The 25,044-nt window shown below is 42.4% G+C and overlaps 2 protein-coding genes across 3 annotated transcripts; one reads left to right on the top strand and one right to left on the bottom strand.

Moving 5' to 3' along the window:
* Positions 1-8,824: 8,824 nt before the first annotated feature.
* Positions 8,825-16,382, bottom strand: LOC112264971 (N(G),N(G)-dimethylarginine dimethylaminohydrolase 2). 2 transcript variants are annotated; one of them, XM_024441909.2, is made up of 6 exons: positions 16,112-16,382; positions 14,157-14,840; positions 13,726-13,914; positions 12,749-12,868; positions 9,869-10,012; positions 8,825-9,530 (listed from the first exon to the last, which is right to left on the bottom strand). In XM_024441909.2, the coding sequence occupies exons 2-6, from the start codon at positions 14,463-14,465 to the stop codon at positions 9,414-9,416; spliced, it is 879 nt and encodes a 292-aa protein (XP_024297677.1). In that variant the 5' UTR covers positions 14,466-14,840; positions 16,112-16,382; the 3' UTR covers positions 8,825-9,413. The 2 variants fall into 2 exon arrangements, with proteins under 2 accessions (XP_024297677.1, XP_024297678.1); XM_024441910.2 differs by having other exon boundaries at positions 14,157-14,836.
* A 613-nt stretch (positions 16,383-16,995) lies between these two features.
* Positions 16,996-20,050, top strand: LOC112264972 (prostate stem cell antigen). Its single transcript, XM_024441911.2, has 3 exons — positions 16,996-18,347; positions 18,644-18,763; positions 19,618-20,050. The coding sequence occupies exons 1-3, from the start codon at positions 18,296-18,298 to the stop codon at positions 19,827-19,829; spliced, it is 384 nt and encodes a 127-aa protein (XP_024297679.1). The 5' UTR covers positions 16,996-18,295; the 3' UTR covers positions 19,830-20,050.
* The last annotated feature ends 4,994 nt before the right edge of the window (positions 20,051-25,044 follow it).

Genomic DNA, 25,044 nt, shown 5'->3' with positions numbered 1-25,044 from the left:
GCACGAGTACAGGACATAACAAGGTTGGTTCTGACTGTTCTGCCCACGAGTACGAGTACAGGACATAACAAGGTTGGTTCTGACTGTGTTACCCAGGACAACAGGACATAACAAGGCTGCTTCTGACTGTTCTACACAGGTGCACGAGTACAGGACATAACAAGGCTGATTCTGACTGTTCTACCACAGGAGCACAAGTACAGGACATAACAAGGCTGCTTCTGACTGTGTTACCCAGGAGAACGAGAACAGGACATAACAAGGCTGCTTCAGACTGTTCTACCACAGGAGCCCGAGTACAGGACATAGCAAGGCTGGTTCTGACTGTGTTACCCAGGAGAACAGGACATAACAAGGCTGCTTCTGACTGTTCTACCCAGGAGCACGCGTACAGGGCATAACAAGGCTGCTTCAGACTGTTCTACCCAGGAACACGAGTACAGGACATAACAAGGCTGCTTCAGACTGTTCTACCCAGGAGCACGAGTACAGGACATAACAAGGTTGGTTCTGACTGTTCTGCCCACGAGTACGAGTACAGGACATAACAAGGTTGGTTCTGACTGTGTTACCCAGGAGAACAGGACATAACAAGGCTGCTTCTGACTGTTCTACCCAGGAGCACGAGTACAGGACATAACAAGGTTGGTTCTGACTGTTCTGCCCACTGAGACTGTTCTACCACAGGAGCACGAGTACAGGACATAACAAGGTTGGTTCTGACTGTGTTACCCAGGAGAACAGGACATAACAAGGCTGCTTCTGACTGTTCTACCACAGGAGCACGAGTACAGGGCATAACAAGGTTGGTTCTGACTGTGTTACCCAGGAGAACAGGACATAACAAGGCTGCTTCAGACTGTTCTACCACAGGAGCACGAGTACAGGGCATAACAAGGCTGCTTCTGACTGTTCTACACAGGAGCACGAGTACAGGACATAACAAGGCTGCTTCTGACTGTTCTACCACAGGAGCATGAGTACAGGACATAACAAGGCTGGTTCTGACTGTTACCCAGGAGAACAGGACATAACAAGGCTGGTTCTGACTGTTCTGCCCAGGAGCATGAGTACAGGACATAACAAGGCTGCTTCAGACTGTTCTACCCAGGAACACGAGTACAGGACATAACAAGGCTGCTTCAGACTGTTCTACCCAGGAACATAAGTACAGGACATAACAAGGCTGCTTCAGACTGTTCTACCCAGGAGCACGAGTACAGGACATAACAAGGCTGCTTCTGACTGTTCTACCACAGGAACACAAGTACAGGGCATAAATCAAGGCTGCTTCTGACTGTTCTACACAGTTGTCATAATGCTGCATCAAATGTACATTATCCCAGGGGTGTTGGCAGACACAATGTAAGTAACTTCATTTATGTCCCCCTAGCTGCCCTGAATACCTCTGATCCTACAGCTATTGTATGCAGTAATCATGTGCCTATGAACCAGAGTCACGGCTAGCACTGAGGCGGTGCCCGATTTCCTTTCCCTAGTAGGAAGTCCACTATGAGCAGCACACCGTGCACTATCAGCTCAAATATAAATAACATGAACAAGTCTAATTCTGATAAGCTTCCCAGTAAAGCATAACAAACAATCTACCAACCCATAAAAGTGTTTAAAAAATAGCCCAGAGTAACATACTATGAAACAAGGTTCATAAAGTTATTAACTTGTAACAGATGACACTCATTCTGACGATCTCTTTAAATAACTCACTTAGATTACACCTTTGATAGTGGCAGCAATACATGGTTATAACATCTACCGAAAAGACATGCCAATGGGGGCGGTGTTGCGGCCTAATATTCAGAACCACATTCCTGTAAAGCTTAGAGAGGATCTCATATTAAATACTGTTGAAATAATATGGCATCTGCCTCATCTCAAGCCTATTCTTATGGGAAGCTGCTATAGACCAAGTGCTAACAGTCAGTATCTGGATAATATGTGTGAAATGCTTGATAATGTATGTGATATCAACAGAGGTAAAGTGGCAAGAAAAAGTATGTGAACCCTTTGGAAATACCTGGATTTCTGCATATATTGGTCATAAAATTTGATCTGATCATCTAGGTCACAACAATAGACAAACGCAGTCTGCTTAAACTATAACACACAAACAATTATACACTTTCATGTCTTTATTGAACACACCGTGTAAACATTCACAGGGTGGAAAAGTATGTGAACCCTTGGATTTAATAACTGGTTGACCCTCCTTTGGCAGCAATAACCTCAACCAAACGTTTTCTGTAGCTTCGGATCAGACCTGCACAACTATCAGGAGGATTTTCTTTTACCATTCCTCTTTACAAAACTGTTTCAGTTCAGCAATATTCTTGGGATGTCTGGTGCAAACTGCTGTCTTGAGGTCATGCCACAGCATCTCAATCGGGTTGAGGTCAGGACTCCCTGTCTTAGGTCAGTTAGGATCACCACTTTTAAGAATGTGAAATGACTGGGCCACTCCAGAAGGCTTATTTTCTTCTGTTGAAGCTATTCTATTGTTGATTTACTTCTGTGTTTTGGGTCGTTGTCCTGTTGCATCACCCAACTTCTGTTGAGCTTCAATTGGCGGACAGATAGACTAACATTCTCCTGCAAAATATCTTGATAAACTTGGGAAATCAAGGCCTGGGCCCTGAGGCAGCAAAGCAGCCCCAAACCATGATGCTCCCTCCACCATACTTTATAGTTGGGATGAGGTTTTGATGTTGGTGTGCTGTGCCTTTTTTTCTCCACACATAGTGTTGTGTTCCTTCCAATCAACTAAACTGTAGTTTCATCTGTCCACAGAATATTTTGCCAGTAGCGCTGTGGAACATCCAGGTGCATTTTTGCAAACCTCAGACGTGCAGCAATGGTTTTTTTGGACAGCAGTGGCTTCTTCCGTGGTGTCCTCCCATGAGCACCATTCTTGTTTAGTGTTATACGTATTGTAGACTCGTCAACAGATATGTTAGCATGTTCAAGAGATTTCTGTAAGTCTTTAGCTGACACTAGGATTCGTCTTAACCGCATTCAGCATTCTGCCCTGTGCTCTTGCAGTCATCTTTGCAGGACGGCCACTCCTAGGGAGTGTAGCAAGAGTGCTGAACCTTCTCCATTTATAGACAATCTGTCTTACCGTGGACTGATGAACATCAAGGCTTTTAGAGATACTTTTGTAACCCTTTCCAGCTTTATGCAAGTCTACAATTCTTAATCTTAGGTCTTCTGAGATCTCTTGTTTGAGGCATGGTTCACATCAGGCAATGCTTCTTGTGAATAGCAATCTCAGATTTTGTGAGTGTTTTTTTATAGGGCAAGGCAGCTCTAACCAACATCTCTAATCTCATCTCATTGATATGAATCCAGGTTAGCTGACTCCAATTAGCCTTTGGAGAAGTCATTAGCCTAGGGGTTCGCATACTTTTTCAAACCTACAATGTGAATGTTTAAAGGATGTATTCAATATAGACAACACAAATACAACAATTTGTGTTATTAGTTTAAGCACACTATGTTTGTCTATTGTTGTGAAATCCAGGTAATTCTGAAGGGTTCACATACTTTTTCTTGCAACAGAGAGGTATAATTTCTGGGTGATTTAAATATTGACTGGCTTTCATCAAGCTGCCCACTCAAGAAAAAACATCAAACTGTAACCAGTGCCTGCAACCTGGTTCAGGTTATCAGTCAACCTAAGAGGGTACTTACAAACAGTGCAGGAATTAAATCATCAACATCTATTGATCAGATCTTTACTAATGCTGCAGAAATGTGCTTTAAAGCAGTAGCCAAATCCATAGGATGTAGTGATCACAATATAGTAGCCATATCTAGGAAAACCTAAGTTCCAAAGGCTGGGCCTAATATAGTGTATAAGAGGTCATACAATAAGTTTTGTAGTGATTCTTCTGTTGATGTAAAGAATATTTGCTGGTCTGTGGTGTGTAACGAGGAGCAACCAAACGCTGCACTTGACACATGAAATTGCTTATTCCAGTTACTAATAAGCATGCACCCATGTAAAAACTGTTAAATACCCTTGGATTGGTGAGGAATAGAAAAATGTTATGTTTCAGAGGGATGCTGCAAAAGGTATGGCAAAGAAGTCTGGTAGTACAACCGATTGGCAAACGTACCGCAAATTGAGAAATCATGTTACTAGACTAAATAAAAATGTACTATGAAACAAAAATAAATGAGAAAAGGCTAACTCTGCTCCATCATTCATTAAATCAGATGACCCATTCATCACAAAACCCACTGATATTGCCAACCACTTTAATGATTTTTCATTGGCAAGATTAGCAAACTTAGGCATGACATGCCAGCAACAAACACTGACACTGCACATCCAAGTATATCTGACCAAATTATGAAAGACAAGCGCGGTATTTTTGAATTCCATGAAGTGAGTGTGGAAGAGGTGAAAATATTATTGTTGTCTATCAACAATGACAATTCACTGGGGTTTGACAACCTGGATGGAACATTACTGAGGATAATAGCGGACGATATTGCCACTCCTATTTGCCATATCTTCAATTTAAAAAAAATACTAGAAAGTGTGTGCCTTCAGGCCTGGAGGGAAGCAAAATTCATTCCGCTATCCAAGAATAGTAAAGCCCCCATTACTGGCTCAAATATATCAAGTATTATACATTTTGTATTGTAGATATGTAGTGGTGTAATGTTATATGATGTACTGTTTTATACACTGCTCAAAAAAATAAAGGGAACACTTAAACAACACAATGTAACTCCAAGTCAATCACACTTCTGTGAAATCAAACTGTCCACTTAGGAAGCAACACTGTTGACAATAAATTTCACATGCTGTTGTGCAAATGGAATAGACAACAGGTGGAAATTATAGGCAATTAGCAAGACACCCCCAATAAAGGAGTGGTTCTGCAGGTGGTGACCACAGACCACTTCTCAGTTCCTATACTTCCTGGCTGATGTTTTGGTCACTTTTGAATGCTGGCGGTGCTTTCACTCTAGTGGTAGCATGAGACGGAGTCTACAACCCACACAAGTGGCTCAGGTAGTGCAGCTCATCCAGGATGACACCTCAATGCGAGCTGTGGCAAGAAGGTTTGCTGTGTCTGTCAGCGTAGTGTCCAGAGCATGGAGGCGCTACCAGGAGACAGGCCAGTACATCAGGAGATGTGGAGGAGGCCGTAGGAGGGCAACAACCCAGCAGCAGGACCGCTACCTCCGCCTTTGTGCAAGAAGGAGCAGGAGGAGCACTGCCAGAGCCCTGCAAAATGACCTCGAGCAGTCCACAAATGTGCATATGTCTGGTCAAATGGTCAGAAACAGACTCCATGAGGGTGGTATGAGGGCCCGACGTCCACAGGTGGGTGTTGGGCTTACAGCCCAACACCGTGCAGGACGTTTTTCATTTGCCAGAGAACACCAAGATTGGCAAATTCGCCACTGGCGCCCTGTGCTCTTCACAGATGAAAGCAGGTTCACACTGAGCACCTGTGACAGACGTGACAGAGTCTGGAGATGCCATGGAGAACGTTCTGCTGCCTGCAACATCCTCCAGCATGACCGGTTTGGCGGTGAGTCAGTCATGGTGTGGGGTGGCATTACTTTGGGGGGCTACACAGCCCTCCATGTGTTCGCCAGAGGTAGCCTGACTGCCATTAGGTACCGAGATGAGATCCTCAGACCCCTTGTGAGACCATATGCTTGTGCGGTTGGCCCTGGGTTCCTCCTAATGCAAGACAATGCTAGACCTCATGTGGCTGGAGTGTGTCAGTAGATACTTCAAGAGGAAGGCATTGATGCTATGGACTGGCCCGCCCGTTCCCCAGACCTCAATTGAGCACATCTGGGACATCATGTCTCGCTCCATCCACCAATGCCACGTTGCACCACAGACTGTCTAGGAGTTGGCGGATACTTTAGTCCAGGTCTGGGAGGAGATCCCTCAGGAGACCATCCGCCACCTCATCAGGAGCATGCCCAGTTGTAGGGAGGTCATACAGGCACGTGGAGGCCACACACACTACTGAGCCTCATTTTGACTTGTTTTAAGGACATTACATCAAAGTTGGATCAGCCTGTAGTGTGGTTTTCCACTTTTCCACTCCAAATCCAGACCTACATGGGTTGATAAATGTGATTTCCATTGATAATGTTTGTGTGATTTTGTTGTCAGCACATTCAACTGTGTAAAGAAAAAAGTATTTAATAAGAATATTTCATTCATTTAGATCTAGGATGTGTTATTTTAGTGTTCCCTTTATTTTTTTGAGCAGTGTATTTGGTTTTATATGTAATGTACGTGCCTTGACGTGTTTGCACCCCAGGAAGAGTAGCTGCTGCCTTGGCCTTGGGATCCCTAATAAATACAAATAGTAATGAGTTCCAAACTGCCTCTGGAAGCAAGGTCAGCACACTAACTGCTCGTCAGGACCATCATGAAATGGGTTTCCATGGCAGAGCAGCCACACACAAGCCTAAGATCACCATGCACAATATCAAGCATATGCTGGAGTGGTGTAAAGCTCGCCGCCATTGGACTCTGGAGCAGTGGAAACGCGTTCTCTGGAGTGATGAATCATGCTTCACCATCAGGCAGTCTGACAGACGAATCTGGGTTTGGCGGATGCCAGGAGAACTGTACCTGCTCCAATGCATAGTGCCAACTGTAAAGCTTGGTGGAGGAGGAATAATGGCCTGGGGCTGTTTATATGGTTCGGGATAGACCCCTAGTTTCAGTGCAGGGAAATCATAACGCTACAACATACAATGACATCCTAGACGATTCTGTGCTTCTATCTTTGTGGCAACAGTTTGGGGAATCCTCTTTCCCGTTTCAGCATGACAATGCCCCTGTGAACAAAGCAAGGTCTATACAGAAATGGTTTCATGAGATCGGTGTGTAAAAACTTGACCTCGACCCCATCGAACACCTTTGGGATGAATTGGAACGCCGAATGCGTGCCAGGCCTAATAGCCCAACATTAGTGCCTGACATCACTGATGCTCTTGTTGATGAATGGAAGCAAGTCCCCAAAAGCAATGTTCCACCATCTAGTGGAAAGACTTCCCAGAAGAGTGGAGGCTGTTATAGCAGCAAAGGGGGACCAACTCCATATTAATGCCCCTTATTTTGGAATGAGATGTTCGACGAGCTGCTGTCCACATTCTTTTGGTCATGTCGTGTATATCATGGTCGGGAAGTGTTCCGCAATAGTCTACAACTCTGAATTATGGACAACTGTCAGTGTTTCAGCCCATAGGATTTTCCAATTTGGGCCTCGGTTAATCCACAGGAATTACAAACAATGTAAGCATAACGATGGAAATAGTTGAAAGAGACTTTTGAACTCGTACTCTCCCTGGCTGATTAATTTGGCCATCAGATCTCAACCAGCACATTGGTAAATGTATACAATTTAGTCTTCAGATTGGTGATTTATGTCCTGGAGAGTATGACAAAGAATATAAAATGACAAGTGGGGGGCATTTTAAGTCGGCGAGGGGGCAATTTGTTAATGATATGCAGGGGTCACGTTAGCTTTCAAGTCTGCTTTCCAAAACGCAGACCCACTAAATCTCAATTTTAACAGATTTCACGTGTGTTCTAATCAAACAAACATGTATTTAAAATCCCCTTCGTGATAAAGCATTGCATGTATCACATTTCATTTGCATAATAGCAGAGGCATTTATAGGATTTGCACACAGGATCCCCCCCAAAATTGTGCCTTTCATTAATTAATTTGATGCAATTCTGTCATTTCACCTACATGACTGGAGACATTAGTAGAATCCTTTTTTGATACCACAGAATTTCCTGAGTTGAGTGGCTACTCTGACAATGACAGAGACCACAAATGTCTTGTTAACAAACTATAGTTTTGGCAAGTCGGTTAGAACATCTACTTTGTGCATGACACAAGTCATTTTTCCAACAAATGTTTGGTCTGTTTTAATATGTAATAATTTCTGCCCTCCGGATGTCTCCTTTCAAGCTTGGTAAGGAGACCCTTAAACCCAGACCACACACCCTCTCAACCGAATAGCAGGCAGGGGAAGCAAAATAGCGATTGCTTTGCGTTTAGCTACAGATTCCTTCCAAACCACTCAATGTTGAATTTTCGATTTCCAACTCGTGTAATGTTTATGTCCAATGGCCAATGAGCACCGATACGTTTTATCTATAATTTCTCTTCATCCTTTTCAAGGATTAGCCAGTAGATTGTCGACATGTTTCATGATGACTGCTTGTCTAACTTGCTAGCCAAGATTTTGAAAGTATGATGTCGACATGATCAGTCCAATCAAAACTATGGTAGATATAACGTGATTTGACGTAATTTTATCTGTGGCCAATGACCTTGAGCCTACTAATGGGCACTTCTAATGTAAATCTATGGCAGCACCCAAGAGGGCTTGAACTTTCTAGCTCTCCCTGTAGATTTTGTGGTGCCCATGGTGTCCCCATGAGTGACAGAACACTGAACCAATCACAGCGCAACTAGAAGATTACCAACCCCTACACTATTTTCCACAGCCTGTCCCTACACCACAGAAAGTACTGAGATATGTCCAAAATGCAGGTGTTTCAGCCCGCCTTACTCAAGAAAGCAAAAAAAGAGACCATGTTTGTATGCAGCTTTATTAACTCAATACATTTTGATGCCTGTTTTGCATGTTATCAGTTAACAAAAAAAAAGTGCTCTGCCCCACCTGCCCTGAAATTTGCAAAAGGCCTATACAACCATAGACAGAATCCATACAACGGATGTGCCCATTTAAGTCAGGACTGGCAGCCACTGTGAGTGTACCCATGTGTTTACCAGTCAAATTGACATGGTTAGCGGTGGCAAGTCCCTTCTATGGATTATATTTCTATGGCCGCAACGTAACAACAGCCTACTTACTCTGAGCGCAGAGAGTGTGGTTCGGAGGATGGATCAGACATTTTGGATAATGGCAGCAGTCTTGTTATATAATATAGGGACATAAAACTGATTTGGCTATGCTTTTGTCTCCAGAGAGCATCTCTGTAGAGCCGGGCCAGTATACAGTACGCCTACATTTAAAATCTAGAGCCTATTAAAGATCCTCAAGCCACACTGCACTCTTTCCACAGAAGGGGAACCCTCTTTAGCCCCAGTTAGTGCTATCCGGGATACTTGAGACATCCCTACCTACCCTAAACTTAACCCTAAACCATACAATTTACCTAACCTTAACCATACCTCTAACCTTAACCGTAACAGTTTTAAAATGTCAACTTCAATGCGGAGACGTCAGAGTTGCGATGTCCCAAGGATACAGTTTAGACTTTTCCCTTTAGCCCCTGGCCATTTTCTTTATGTTCACATTTGTATTTTCCTATAGCCAATGAAGGTCTATGTGTTTACTATGGGAGAAGGGCAGGGTACTCAGAAGTATGGCTTCCTATTGATAAGTAGGCAGAATGAAGACAGATGGCCTCCGAGCTTGGAGGCCTCGCTGCACGCTGTAGGGAGGAGGGTGTAGTCTGTCAGCTTCTGGAAGGCCTGTGGGGTGGGGGTGGAGAGAATACTGTTTTATTACAGCCACGTTTATGGGGAGAGGCTTCAGCCGATGTCCTTGACAGCTGGCTGACAAGCTTTTGTGTTTAGCCTACTGTTCATCTTGCGTTCCTTGATCTAACGTGCACTTCATGAGATTATTTCATGGTGTATTGCAGCAGGGTGGAAAATTAATGCCTATATCATGGCACATTTGGGATTGAGTCGAGAGGGATTTTGCATTGAAAATAAAATTGTCTCTCCCTTATATGCCAAAGACCCAATACGGTGGATATAAAAAAGTATAGCTTAGTAAAGTAGCCTAAAGACAGCTGTTCACTCACAGGGACACTGTCAAGACACTCCTCAGTGGGCGGGTGAAGCAGGTAGTCCACTTTGGAGGGGCCCCTGACATAGACACAGTTAGCTGCTGCGCCCTCCGGGACCGTGAGCACTTCGTAGTGGTGATCAGTCAGCTGCTCCATCATCTACACAAACACGGAGGCAGTGCTAACAAAATTAGCATGACAGCAGCGGCCAGGGTCTGTTCACATTTGAGTAGCCCACACAGGGAGAAGCTGAACTGGGCAAGATCCAATCATCTCTGGATGGGGACCAAATGGATCACATACACTTGGGTAATGTGAGCAAATAGGGCTCTAAACAACACAATGACATTTTAAAAACAGCCCAACAAAGCTTGCTTTATCATTTACATTTTCATCTGAGCAGAGACAAATACTGGGCTGGAGAATTTTCAGTCGATCACTTTGCATGTCTGAATGGCAGTTTGTTGTGGCAAGCAGAATGTACAGTTGAAGTTAGAAGTTTACATACACCTTAGCCAACTACATTTATAATCCGTTTTTCACAATTCCTGACATTTAATCCTAGTAAACATTCCCTGTCTCAGGTCAGTTAGGATCACCACTTTATTTTAAGAATGTTAAATGTCAGAATAATAGTAGAGGATGATTTATTTCAGCTTTTATTTCTATCATCACATTCCCAGTAGGTCAGAGGTTTACATACACTCAATTAGTATTTAGTAGCATTGCCTTTAAATTGTTTAACTTGGGTCAAACATTTTGGGTAGTCTTCCACAAGCTTCCCACAATAAGTTGGGTGAATTTTGGCCCATTCCTCTTGACAGAGCTGGTGTAACTGAGTCAGGTTTGTCGGCCTCCTTGCTCACACATGCTTTTTCAGCTCTGCCCACAACTTTTCTATAAGATTGAGGTCAGGGCTTTGTGATGGCCACTCCAATATCTTGACTTTGTTGTCCTTAAGCCAGTTTGCCACAACTTTGCAAGTATGCTTGGGGTCATTATTCATTTGGAAGACCCATTTGCAACCAAGCTTTAACTTCCAGGCTGATGTCTTGAGATGCTGCTTCAATATATCCACATACTTTTCCTCCTCATCATGATGCCATCTATTTTGTGAAGTGCACCAGTCCCTCCTGCAGCAAATCACCCCCACAACAAGATGCTGCCACCCCTGTGCTTCATGGTTGGGATGGGGTTCTTTGGCTGGCAAGCCTCCCCCTTTTTCCTCCAAACATGACGATGGTCATTATGGCCAAACATCGGACATTCCTCCAAAAAGTTGCAAACCGTAGTCTGGCTTTTTTAATGGCGGTTTTGGAGGACTGGCTTCTTCCTTGCGGAGTGGCCTTTCAGGTTATGTCGATATAGGACTCGTTTTACTCGTGTAAAGAGAAATGCACAACCACTTTGTTTAGAATGTGTTCCTTCAAACCGCTGACAATGCAGAAACATGTATTACATGCATAAGCTATCCTGCATAGGCTTTGCTTTTAATAAGGCCATAAGATTTAACTATTTTGTACCCGTTTCCTCCAGCATCTTCACAGGGTCCTTTGCGGTTGTTCAGGGATTGATTCACACTTTTCGCACCAAAGTACATTCATCTCTAGGAGACAGAACGCGTCTCCTTCCTGAGCGGTATGACAGCTGCATGGTCCCACGGTTTCATACTATTGTTTGTAGAGACGAACGTGGTACCTTCAGGCGTTTGGAAATTGCTCTCAATGATGAACCAGACTTGGAGGTCTACAGTTTTTTTTCCTAAGGTCTTTTGCTGATTTCTTTTGATTTTCCCATGATGTCAAGCAAAGAGGCACAGAGTTCGAAGGTAGACCTTGAAATACATCCACAGGTACACCTCCAATTGACTCAGATGATGTCAATTAGCCTATCAGAAGCTTCTAAAGCCATGATGTAATTTTCTGAAATTTTCCAAGCTGTTTAAAGGCACAGTCAACTTACATGGAACCCAAACCGGCTGCGCGCGTGCACCATCGTGCATACATTTATTTTGTCCCCCCACACCAAAAGCGATCATGGTTAAAATATCAAAACAAACTCTGAACCAATTACATTAATTTGGGGACAGGTTGAAAAGCATTAAATATTTATGCCAATTTAGCTAGCTAGCTTGCACTTGCTAACTAATTTGTCCTATTTAGCTAGCTTGCTGTTGCTAGCTAATTTGTCCTGGGACATAAACATTGAGTTGTTATTTTACCTGAAATGCACAAGGTCCTGTATTCCACCAATTAATCCACACATAAAACGGTCAACCAAATCGTTTCTAGTCATCTCTCCTCCTTCTTGGCCCTTTCTTCTCTTGACTTTATATTGTGATTGGAAACTTTCTAAATTAGGTGCATTACCGCCACTGACCTATTTCATCTTTCAGTCACCCACGTGGGTATATACATTGAGTAGATGGCACATGGGTACCTGCTTCTATAAACCAATGAGGAGATGGGAGAGGCAGGACTTGCAGCGCGATCAGCGTCACAAATAGAACTGACTTCTATTTTAACCTTGGCAACGCAGACGCTCGTTGGCGCAATAATTTAATAATATAGATTTCTAAATGCATTTTTGCAACGCGAGCGGTGTAGTCAGCCTGTTAGTGTATGTAAACTTCTGACCCACTGGAATTGTGATACAGTGAATTATAAGTGAAATAATCTGTCTGTAAACAATTGAAAAATGACTTGTGTCATCATGCAAAGTAGATGTCCTAACCGACTTGCAAAAAACTATAGTTTGTTAACAAGAAATGAGTGGAGTGGTTGAAAAACGAGTTAATGACTTCAACCTAAGTGTATGTAAACTTCCAACTTCAACAGTACATGGATAGAGCTACTGTATATTAGTTCACCCTCTTTCTCTCGGACACACACTCACCCGGAGGGTCTTCTTGGCCCCATCACTGTTGCTGATGATGATAGTATCAGGACCTCCCATAGAGCAGATGTTCTTTAGACGAGTTCCCTCACACACTGGCACCGTGGACACAGTGAAGTCCTACAACGAGGACAGAGATGGTAAGAACATTAAGTGGCCTATAAAATGTTGTAGATTCTAAAATATTATTCTTATTGTGCACACAGGGACCCAAAGAAAAATATTTATCGTTGAATTACTTTTTAACATGATCATGTACTTGGACATCAAATCAAGTAATTCATCAGATAGATTAGATAATACTCTGTAAATATTACATGCAAAGCAACACCAGGAAAGCAGACAGACGGCAGACAAACACCCCAAACACAATGGTGTAGTTTGCATGCCCCACCCGGAGTGATATTGAATATCAAAATCCAACAGATTATGGCATTGACTGCTGTTATAAGTGCATTAAAATAAAACAGACCCGACTGTGAAAATCTAATTTTGTCTAGTTTACGGGAGCATGGTAGAGAATTAAGAAGTATGCATTTTCTTTGTACATTCATACTTTCCCATCCATCTCTTTCTACCCTCACAAAAGTTGACTCACACGTGGACAGATATACACACACAACTGCCATAAATGCACTTAGCAAGCGGAAGCCATCAATACTAATGGCGCTACTGTGGACCATGTCAAATCACAAGGGGCTTCCTGGTATGATCACCACCATCCCTGACCAATGGGACATAGCTTGCTCTTCCATCATTTGTCTTTGAGACATGAATCTCATAATACAATAGAACAATGGTCACCTGCTCATGTCTGCTGCAACACATGGGCTCTGTCCCAATTAGTATTTTCTAGATTCTTTATGTCCTCTTTGCTTGCCTCCTCAGAACACATTGGAGGAGAAGGTTGGAGGGTCTTTGGATCTTGTCCTCGCATGTGGTTTGAGAAAGGAATCGAGGAATCAAGCTATACTCACTCTGAAAGTGTCGGCCAGAACCTCAGCTCCTCTGTGGTTGGTGTGGGAGGAGATGCCCACAAAGAACTCCCTGCCAGTGAAGAGCACGTCGCTGCCCTCCAGCGTGGCCCCTACGGAGCCTCCCTCCTCTGCCCCCAACTCCACCACTGTCAGGTTCAGCTCCGACATCACCCTCCTCACCGCTTCAGCCTGAGGAAGAGAGGAGAAAGGGACAGGGAGGGAGAGAAAGAGAGGAGAGGTCAAACTGACTACTGCAACATTAATCGATCATTAAAACATAAATAACAACAATATAAATCAATAGTTGAGACAGAACTACAACACGTTTAATGGAATGATTCACAACACACACAAATCTCGTTCATTTAGGTAAAAAAAAAAGTCAGCGATAAAGAGAAGTATTTTTCTCAGTTGTTGTGGTCAGTGTTTACCTCTCTGCGTCTCTGCTGTTTGAATGGCCTGGTGATGAGTGCCGTGTCTCCCTGTATCACAGCTACATCCTCGATCCTCCAACTCTCTGGTAGCTCCGGGTCTGCAGGGATCTCTATGAGCTGCAGCCCCACCTTCTGTCTCAGCGCCCCTGTCAGAACCCCAAACTGACGCTGTGCCTTGGCCAAGTCCGTCGTGGTTTCCCCATTTTCGACCTTGTCGTTTTCCTCATTATCAACCTTCCCAAAGGTCTCTGGGATGCCCCGCACCACTGCGTGGGTGAAGCAGCCGTACGGCAACACGCTCGCCATGATGTGTGTGTGAGAAAGAGAGGGTGTGTGTGTGTGTGTGAAGGCGTGGGAGTACCCTGGCTTTGGGCTAGTATTGGTGTTCTGCCACTACAAGGCAGAACAGAAGTGTGTTTGCCACTAGATGAGTGGGTGACAATTGTTGTCAGAGTGTGTTTCCAACTGTTTGAGAAGCTGTGAGGTGTGATGGCAAGACCAGCTGGACACTAAAGGGATGTGATAGAGTGAATCAGCAGCTCTATGGGGAGTCTGTCATCCAGTCAGGAAAACACACAGGAGAAAGTCTTCATCCCTGTTCTTCCACTTCAGTGATTAGCCACTCCAATACCAACTGCAGAGTTCCAGGGAGGTAAATATGAGTTTCAGTCTGATTGCTGTCTGAAAGAAAGGAGGGAGACATTATTTAGGGCTTTTGATGAGAAGGATAAAGCACGTTAGTACATGCTCAGTGACTCATTAGATGAAAGTTCCTGTGATCACTTGTGTCTGCTCTACTGCACGCATTTCACTCTTCAACTGTAGGACATATAGTAGGCTACCCATTCGGTCTGGAATGGAAGATATTTTCCTCAGAAAGACAATGGTCTGTTTTGTGGTGCTGCTGGCATTGGACAGTTGGCATGGAAAAAAAACAGCATAATCTCAAGTGTTCAGTGTCCACCATTTGCCATTGAATACTTGATTTAGTCTTACTAAATAATAATTATTCAATCATTTGTAATGTTACTTCTCTAACTTATTATTTCATAGAGACTCAAGTCTTATGTCAGGTTGAACCAGAATTAATACAGATAACAGAGTGGACTGGAGAATGCTGACAAGAGCTGCATTGTTCAAGGGCAGATTATTTGAGCAATGGCAAATCAATCAGCTCGTTGGCTACAGTTTAGAGACACTCACTGCATTATTTTCATCCTGTTGTGAATCCCAACGTCAATATTATATTTGCTTAAAACGACTGCTCTCTCTCCCTGCTAGGCACACGAGTTTACTAAACCAGAATGTTGAGCAATTTCAGGTTGACACCTCTTAACATTTTGACGCAACAAGTGTTGCAGGATTGCGCCTATATGTTCAGATGCTACCTACATTTATGGTATTCTGGATAATTAATAGAAAATAGCCATTCACGGCAGAATGAGAAATTATCAGACAATAACAAACAAAGTGATGTCTCTCAATATTGATTTTTAGGAATGTAACCTACCTAAACCTCAAATCAAATGAATACAACTAGATTTAGGACTATTTCTCAAATGTATTTAATTTTGTTTTGCCATTTTATCATCCCGTGCCAGCCATCTGCAGAGTAGCCAAACAAGTTCTTCGAAAAGCATCTAACATATTTGGCTGCAAGAGCTCATCACGCCCAGTGCAATGTTAAGATGTCTACTTTATTATTACTTTTACAGAGGTTAATCAAATTCAGTTATTCCGCCATGTCTTTAATCGTATGCCTATTTTCTCTGTTTTTTCTTTCAATTTCCAAACCTATCCCGTTATTAAATTCTCTTCTATATTTCCCTTTACCCGTTTTACCCGGCGCCCTGTTCACCTCTTCATCCCCCACTTCCCCTCCCCCATCCGTCCCAATTCCCTCCGCTCAAGGAGAAAAGTAGGATATTAATCACGATAGATTTGCTTCTTACCTTGTATGAAAGTGCAGATCGAATAGAATTCAGCAACCAGAGTGCAACTCGCAACTGATTCGGACTTCTGACACTTTAAGAAAGTAAGTTTGACAGCTAATCTTTTCGTAAAATGTGCCTCAAACCAGTTGAAATGTTGCTGTAACGTAAACTCGTTCAATGCAGAACACAGATTGATTTCAAGTGGTTTTCGGAGAGATTATTGCACCGGATTCATATTTTCTCCCTGATTCATTGTTTCCAAGTGTGCCACACCCCCGCCAATTTTGTAGCCGCCCATTCTACAGATTAACGTCAACAGTTCTATCAATTCGCAATGTTAAATTGTATATAGTCACATTATTACTTCGCACGCTTTCGGAGCTTTTTTATAGAAGCAATACGATTGACTATTCAACTTTATGTCTTTGTGTCTGTGTCTTGTTGGAGTCTAGTCTTTGTCTGCGAAAAATAATCCTGTTTTTTTTCTGCAATATTGGTCATATACTTAACTGCGCAGTGGGTCCAAGAGAAAGATATGATGGAGTTACACAACATAGTCTGTCAACATGTATATTTGTCTTGGAGAATTAAGGACAGGTTTCTAATTTATTATCAATGCTAGTGGTTTATCACACTTCCCGAGGTTCGGCCTCAGATTGATAAACATGACTGTCTCAAATTTGAGATAATCATCTCTGGTTAAATGGTAAATACTCAAACAGACCCGCTGGTGACAGATGGACTGTGACCTGCAGACAGGACAGTGCAATGTTCGTCTAGCGACTGGCATATGTTACTGAAATCAAAACGGTCAAAACAGTCAACTGCAGACTTGATTGGGAGTCAGAAGAAAATGATAATTTGATGACAAGAGAGAGAGAGACACACACACAAAGACAGAGAGCAATAGAGACACACACAGACACACACACAAAGACCGAGAGCAATAGAGACATACACACACACACAGAGGACATAGACAGGATTAAGGAAGAACACCATCTGTCAGCCCATCTCCAGGCCTCACAAAACATCCCGTTGAAATACAGTGGAGGAGGATCAGTATTCTACGCATCAGCACTAGCATGAGCCAACTAGTTCAACCCTGTAACCTCCCTTCCGATAGCAAAGCATTTTCCAAAGAAAAACTAAAAAACAAGCAGTTCTTATTGGACAAGTTCATGTAGTGCCTCCCTGTTTCACACTGTTTTCTCACATTTTGTGCTTAATGAACATGACCCTAGCCTATCTAATATTTATCCACAGTGGAGTGGGTTTCAGGAAGGCTGGCTGTACATGGTGTGTTTAATGACTGGTAAACAATTTATCCGGCCTTAGCCCACCCCTATCACAAGACTCCTGTCACTTGACTATCCTCCCTGCTCACCTCACGGCACTCATTAGGGAGTTCTGGACAACGCAGTTACTTCCTCTCTCAGTCTGTCTCTTAGTTACTCTTTTTCTTTCTTAGTCATTCCCTGTCTGTCTGTCTGTCTCTTTATTATCTCATGCATAAATTGAATGCAAAAGCTTCTCAGCAAGAAATACTCTTGTGTAAAATGCATAATGTTATATTGTAGGTTTCACATACAGTGCATCCCCTCCACTCTTTTTACTGTGCCTTCTGTATCCACATCTGTGGGTGTAGACTTCATTATGGACATGATGTATAACTTCCCTTGCTATTTTTGATTCAGTACAATATAAATCACCACCACATTTAGTTGTTTTCTTAAAGGAAGGACCTCTGTAAATCCCCCTTTTAGACAGATGTTGACTAATTATACTGGGAGCGTGTGTTAGCACACCACACGGTTACCATCCAAATTCAATTAGGAGAGTTTTGGGTGGAGACCTTGACTCCCAATGTGTCTGGTTGGTCAGAAATAAAGAGGACCAGACATGGGGAGGTAGATTGAGGGAATTTACAACTGACCATTTGAGGACAATACAACTGACATCTGGTCACTTATTGCGTTTATCAGAGAGGGAAATATCACAGTAGGAAAATACATGTAGTTGACTGGGAGAGAAAGACTGAGAGTTGGATGGATTTGATACAGACTTGGAAGGAAGGAAAGGGAAATTCAATTTGGGAGTAGAGCGAGGCTGAAGATATTAGGCAGGGGCGTTGACCAAAACAACAGAAGAGTTTGTAATATCTTCCAAAGTGCCAAAGGATCAACTTCTAGGACTTCTGCGATGTCTCATCCACAACTGTTTCTTCTTTTCCTGTGCTGTCTTCCTCTGGCAGGTATGTAAGAAAAGGAGGATCATGCCTAGGAATACTCAATTCAATATGACAAAGTATTTTTGTTTAACAAGGACAATTGTCTTTTTAGATTCGACCCATATCGCGATAGCAGGAGATAATAATGATACATTAGCCAGTCAGCCAAAAAGTTCAGGAGAAAAGCAATACCTCTAGTGCTGAGTTGTCTTTTTTCCCTCCACCTTAAGTACAATGTTAGTGTTATACCCCCATTAGTATGATGTATATCTTATAATTGATACATAATCTTAATGTATGTTGGTCCCCTTCCTTCTTAGCACCTCTGTGTTGTTACACATGTGTGTTTCCTGCCATCTCTCCCATGGACTGCCTCAAGTTCCCCCAGGAGTGTCCTGCTGGACAGCGCTGCCTAGCTAGCACTGCAGTGGGGACGCGAGGTGAGTGCAGACTGTGGGTGTTTGTGTGTGTATATACATTCATGCATGCGTGTGCGTGCGTGTGTGGGCATTGGGGGCAGTATTGGGTTTCTGGTGGAGGTGGCATGACATATTGTGCTAATGACAAATACAATGAAGCCTATGTTCCGTGATTGTGCGTTGGATTGAATAACAAACTTGAGTGGCACTGCAATTGTGTTGTGTCAACTGAAGTTGAAGAGTTAAGTGTGGGAGATATTTTATGGTCCACTATGCCTGCCTAGACTTGCCTTTCTACTAGGTATTCAAAAGACTAGCTAAAAATGTCAACTGTCACCACTATCTCTCGTTAGCTCCCTAATTCCTGTGATGCCAAGAAATGATCTAAAAAAAAATAGCCTGTGCGCTCAGTGGGTGGGATACAGGATTCTGTGTGCCTCTGAGGATATGAGGAGGATAAGAGGAAAGGGAATGCTCTGAAAACACAGACAATGTCTTTCTTGTTAAAGAGTTTTTGTAACATAACTCAATGGAGGTCAGTAATTTGCAGTGGTTGAATGTATTGTGTTTAACACCTTTCTAAATGCAGAGCTGGTGTGGCCTATCCGCTGACTCCTGGTGGGCCAATTGTTTTAGCCTCTTAGGGCGACAGTAATACGTCACAATGCCTGTCAGTCTAGCATTTACACTGACATCTCCTCTTGCCTCTATTTCAGTCAGTGCACTGACAAATAGGCCTACACGTACTGAAGTGAAATAAAGTATACTGTACTGTATGGATCCAACTCCAAGTCTGGGTTAACTGACTATTAGTAGTGCTAAACTCATTCTGTGTTTTGAGTACTATTGGTATTACCCTTCTCTCCCATCTGTAGGCTCCCTGCGTCTGGTCCTGTATGAGAAGAGCTGTGCCATTCCCTCCCAATGTGGTCTGTCTGGGGAGAAACATACTGCAGGCCTGAACTTCACCTACCACAACAACTGCTGTGACACTGACCTGTGCAACGGGGCTATGGCCCATGCTGCCCCCATCTGGAGGGGAGGTGCACTGTGCATCCTGCCTATTCTTTCTCTCATACAGGGCTGATATACTGATTTATTGCATGTTATATGAAAATGCACAATCGTACAATAACATGCACAACCTATATATGTCATGGCGTGAATCCCACTAACCAAAACAATCTTAGTATAGACATACACAGTGTGACAAACTGACAGTGCCTCGTTTACATGAGCTGCTTACAGACAATAGACACACACACACACACACACACACACACACACACACACACACACACACACACACACACACACACACACACACACACATATCATACTATTTTAATGACAACGTAACTAGAGACAAAACATAATGTTGATGAAAATGGTACTTTGTTAAGAACCTTTGTTTAAATCAGGGTTAGCTTTCTAATGTTTAGACTTTTCAACTGTGCTATATTTAACATTACCTTGTTGGAAAATAACTGGCAGCAATTAATAAACAGACAAACAAAACAAAACAATTGTGTTTTTAATGTCGATCTCTTTATGTGAATTAAGAAATGACTGTGTCTTTTCAGGGTGATTGAAACATACAAAAGAAGTTCAAAAGAAATGTCAGTCTCATACTAAGTTGATTGACATCCTCTGTAGAGATCTAATGAAATGTCATTGATTCAATGTCCACAACGTGATCTAGGTTAAATGCAACTGCCTTTGATTGAAATGGAAGGTGAAGATAAGGGAGGAAATATGTCGAAGAAAGAATACATTAAAAGTAGGAAGAAAATTTAAAAAACATTTAAAATATGTTTTCAAATGACGATGCGTTTGAGTAGGAGGAAAGACAACATTAAAGAAGAATAGGACTGCGTTCCTGCACATGGTTCCAACACCATCCTCAAGATACCACGGTGGTAGGCCTGATCAGTGACAATGACGAGTCAGCCTACAGGAGGGTCAAGGACCTGGCTGCATGGTACGCTGACAACAACCTGGCCCTCAATGCAAAGAAAACCAAGGAGCTCATTGTGAATTACAGGAAGTCTAAAAGCTGCAGCCACGCCCCAGTTCTCATTGATGGCACTGAGGTGGAGCGTGTGCCCAGCTTCAAATTCCTGGGTGTCTACATCTCCGAGGACCTCTCCTGGACCCTCAACACCCTGGTCAAAAAGGCACAGCAGCGCCTGTACTTTTTGAGGAGGCTGAAGAAGTCCCACCTGTCTCCCAAGATCCTGGTGAACTTTTACCGCTGCACGGTCGAGAGCATTCTGACTAACTGCGCCACAGTGTGGTTTGGCGGATGCTCTGTGGCTGACCGGAAGGCCCTGCAACGGGTGGTGAAAACCGCCCAGCACATCACTGGTGCCCAGCTCCCTGCCGTCGTAGACCTCCAGCGCAAGCGGTGTCTGTGTAGGGCGCGCAACATCATCAGGGATCCTTCACATCCATGCCACAAACTGTTTGCCCTCCTACCATCAGGCAGGCGGTGCAGGTCTCTACGCTGCTGCACTAGCAGGCTCAAGAACAGTTTCTTTCCAGCTACTGTAACCCTGATAAACTCTGTGGCACGGCACTAGCCATATCCACCCGTCCACATCTTAGTACTGCCTCTCAGGGACCTTGTTGCACTACTCTCTTTGCACTCTTCACTACTGGACTCTGACATTGCTGACATCTGATTAAGGACATATTTCAGTTGTACATGAACATATCTACCTCGGTAACCTCATTGCTGCTCTCGCTACATTTCAGTTGCATGCCTCCTTGCACTTTCAATTTGCCTTCATTGCACATTTATACATCCCACTTAATGACATACGTTGTACTTAAATGTTTCACTTGATGATAACTGCAATTCGTTGTAGTGTAATTGTTCAATGACAATAAAGTTTAATCTAATCTAATCTAAATCTAACCTAATCTTACAATAAAAGGTAATAGTTGTTACAAGCTTCAGTAAAGGAAAATACTAGAATCCAACAAGCTGCATTGAAATGAAGACTTGGTCCCTTTTGAAAAATAGTCATGAGCAATGTTCCCTCAAATATTTTCCGGCACTGAGCAAACTTGAACATGGTGAAAATTCTTTGCAACTTCCAGTGCGTGTTTACTGTGAACACCGAGGCTGTACCGGCTTTAAGGTACAGTTTTAACATTGGTCATGTGGGCTACTGTGGCTATTCAATCAGAATGTAGGCCTACCAGAGTGGCCTACCACCAAAAACAATGCATCCCATAACAGTTTAACATGAAAATAGCTGTTTTATCATTAATCCTACAGTAGCAACAAATGTATACATTCCGTGAGACTTTTGAAAAAAAAAAAAAAAACATGCAACCTGTTCATCCACTGCTGAAAATGCTGCTGTGTCGTTTGATGCAAGAAACCACTTTACAGAATAAAATGCATTATTATTCTCATACCATTATTACAGAGAATCAGACGCATTATGCTACCATCTGCCTATTTGCTACGTAGTTTATTCAAGCCTGTCTCAAAATACAACACTGCCCCTTTAAGACAAAAAAGCTCTAAATGACTTGCTTTTCAAAGACTTCTAGAAATGTACACGTTTTGCGCTCTTGCAGGAAGTAATCAATCTCCTATTGCTGACTACAGATGATCTATAACTGGGCAAATGTCTCACTAACTAGCAAAGGATATGAACAAAATGTGCACACGTTGCTACATGCAGCTCTCGCTTTGATCTCAAAACAAGCAAATCTCACGACCGCTCATTCTGTAAACACATTCTAGTTCAAAGTGAATGGCAATGGTCTATTTGCATATAGGTCTACACCAGCTCTGATTGTTTATGCCCCGCCGGTCTGTGTAGTGTAGGGGCTGAGAAGTTTGTGTCAATGCAATATACTCCTATTTCGATGCATTCTGCCTACAATAAAATCTCTTGGATACTGTAGTTCGTTTTGTTTGAGTATGTTGCATTGAAAGTGGCTAATATTGTATTTATTCGATCATAATTGTCACAGTAAAGGGAAACGTTGATAGTGTTAACAGGAATAGCTCTCGAACAGTGGTCACCAACCTTTTCTGAGTCAAGATCACTTTGAGTCAAAATGCAAGCCGAGATCTACCACTCTGATTTGTTTTTTGTATGACTTAAAAAACGTAAGCCTATGTAACATTAACCAATTAAAAACAGTACCGTAGCAATGAGGTGTGTGCAGTAAGCTATAGGATCAATACATCATCACTGCATATTGGCATTGCCCATTGTTGTTCGGCCATTTTTAAAAAATTAGATTTAAAAAATCGAGGTAGGCTATTTGATTACTCCAGTAATAGATCCGTTGTTGTATTGCTTGTGAGGCATAACTGAGTGAGCATACTTTTAAATAATTGGCTTTTTATCTTTATTTTACTGGGCTGACGGTGCCTGCAACTGATGGGTCAGTCAACGCAGGGAGAGAGCAACAGACATGGTCCGCCTCTCAATATCACTCCGCTCACCCTTTCTTCAAAAAAAAAAAAGTCTCCCTCCACTTGACGGCGAAACTCGAGTCGTAACGCATTCTTTCTGCCTCATGCACAAATTCATGTTGTTACTCCTATAAACAGAGAACGTGAAATATTAATTGATATTCAATACCCCAAAAGACAGTCTGTCTCTCTCTAGTCATGGTTTTAAATGGTTTGAAATCTCACAGTATCAAATTTGCTATAGCTTTATTGTATGCCTGCTACTGTTAACTGCGGACACTGTAATCTGAGCCATCCGATTGGCGAGCGGTAAACAGTGTGCACTTGATTTGCTCTCTGGGGCCGCCGGGAAAGCAGAGTTTGTAGCTTCAAACACACGAAACGCTTAAAAATGGCAACAGTTCGCATTCCGGCGCGCAGAGCAGCTGAATCGGGTGCACCTACCATCAACAGCCCGAGACGAATACAATAAAATAGGAACACAAGGCTTTATCGTTGTTTTTTTTACAGAAATGTTTGGCGATCAACTAGAAATGCCAGTGAGATCGACCAATCGATTGCGATCGACCGGTTGGTGACCAATGCTTTAGAAAGTTGAGTGAAGTTCAATCTCATGCTTCTCTCTGTGGGCTGAAATTTAAATGCGTCAGTCCCTGGGGAGCTGCTGCGTAGCGGACTCAGGGCTACAGGGAACATTGGCCATGACAGCAGGACTATAGACAATTGTCTGGTACAAGTTGGTCCATGGAAACCAAATAACACCAATAACATAAAGGATTCAGTCATGTAAAAATAATACTGGATTTTATTAATGATTTTAAACTACAGACTCCCCATTGGGCACACACTGGTTGAATCAACGTTGTTTCAATGTAATTTGTCAGTGTATTGTGACTTGGAATCTGATATTTGTCACTGACTACTACCAATGTGCTATTTAAGAGAGATTATTGAGAGATCTCATAACTAAATAGATTCACTGCAAGACGGTTAACCCATTGTTCCTAGGCCGTCATTGAAAATAAGAATTTGATCTTAACTGACTTGCCTAGTTAAATAAAGGTCAAATAAATAAATACAATTGAAGTCATTCCAAAGGGTAGTTTATCAGAACAAATTAAATGTAACTAACTTTTCTAAGTCAAATATCACCAATGATACTAGGCCTATATAGTATTTGAGAAGTCATTAACAGCTATTCTTTCAATTCAACCCAGCGTTCAACTAAAAATAGACAATATAGGCTAGGGTTGAATAGAGGGAATCGGGTTACCAAGATTTACCAATATTTCCTGCCCAAACCCAATCCCTTTTCCAGGAATAAATAACTAAGAGAAACTGGTAAATTATTTCAATGAACTGCATGACCTTAAATGTAACTGTTAAACTGTAATCTGGTTTCTAGGAGTGCAGTTGACAATACATGTATCATCTCATCGTGTAGGCCTAATCCTATTCAAGAATGATGTATAGTGCATTCGGAAAGTATTCAGACCCTTTCACTTTTTCCACATTTTGTTACGTTACAGCCTTATTCTAAAATGGATTACATATTTTTTCAATCTACACAATACCCCATAATGAGAAAGCGAAAACAGGTTTTTAAAAATGTTTGCAAATATATAAATTAAAAAAACAGAATTTCCTTATTTACATAAGTATCCAGACCCTTTGCTTATTAGACGCGAAATTGAGCTAAGGTGCATCCTGTTTCCAATGATCATCCTTGAGATATTTCTATAACTTGATTGGAGTCCACCTGTGGTAAATTCAATTGATAGGACATTATTTGTAAAGGCACACACCTGTCTATAAGGTCCCACATTTGACAGTGCATGTCAGAGCAAAAACAAAG

Source organism: Oncorhynchus tshawytscha, linkage group LG13 (genome assembly GCF_018296145.1).
Source record: "Oncorhynchus tshawytscha isolate Ot180627B linkage group LG13, Otsh_v2.0, whole genome shotgun sequence".
NCBI lineage: Eukaryota > Metazoa > Chordata > Actinopteri > Salmoniformes > Salmonidae > Oncorhynchus > Oncorhynchus tshawytscha.
Note: the sequence above shows the minus strand (reverse complement) of the source record. Positions and strands in the feature narration are given on the sequence as shown.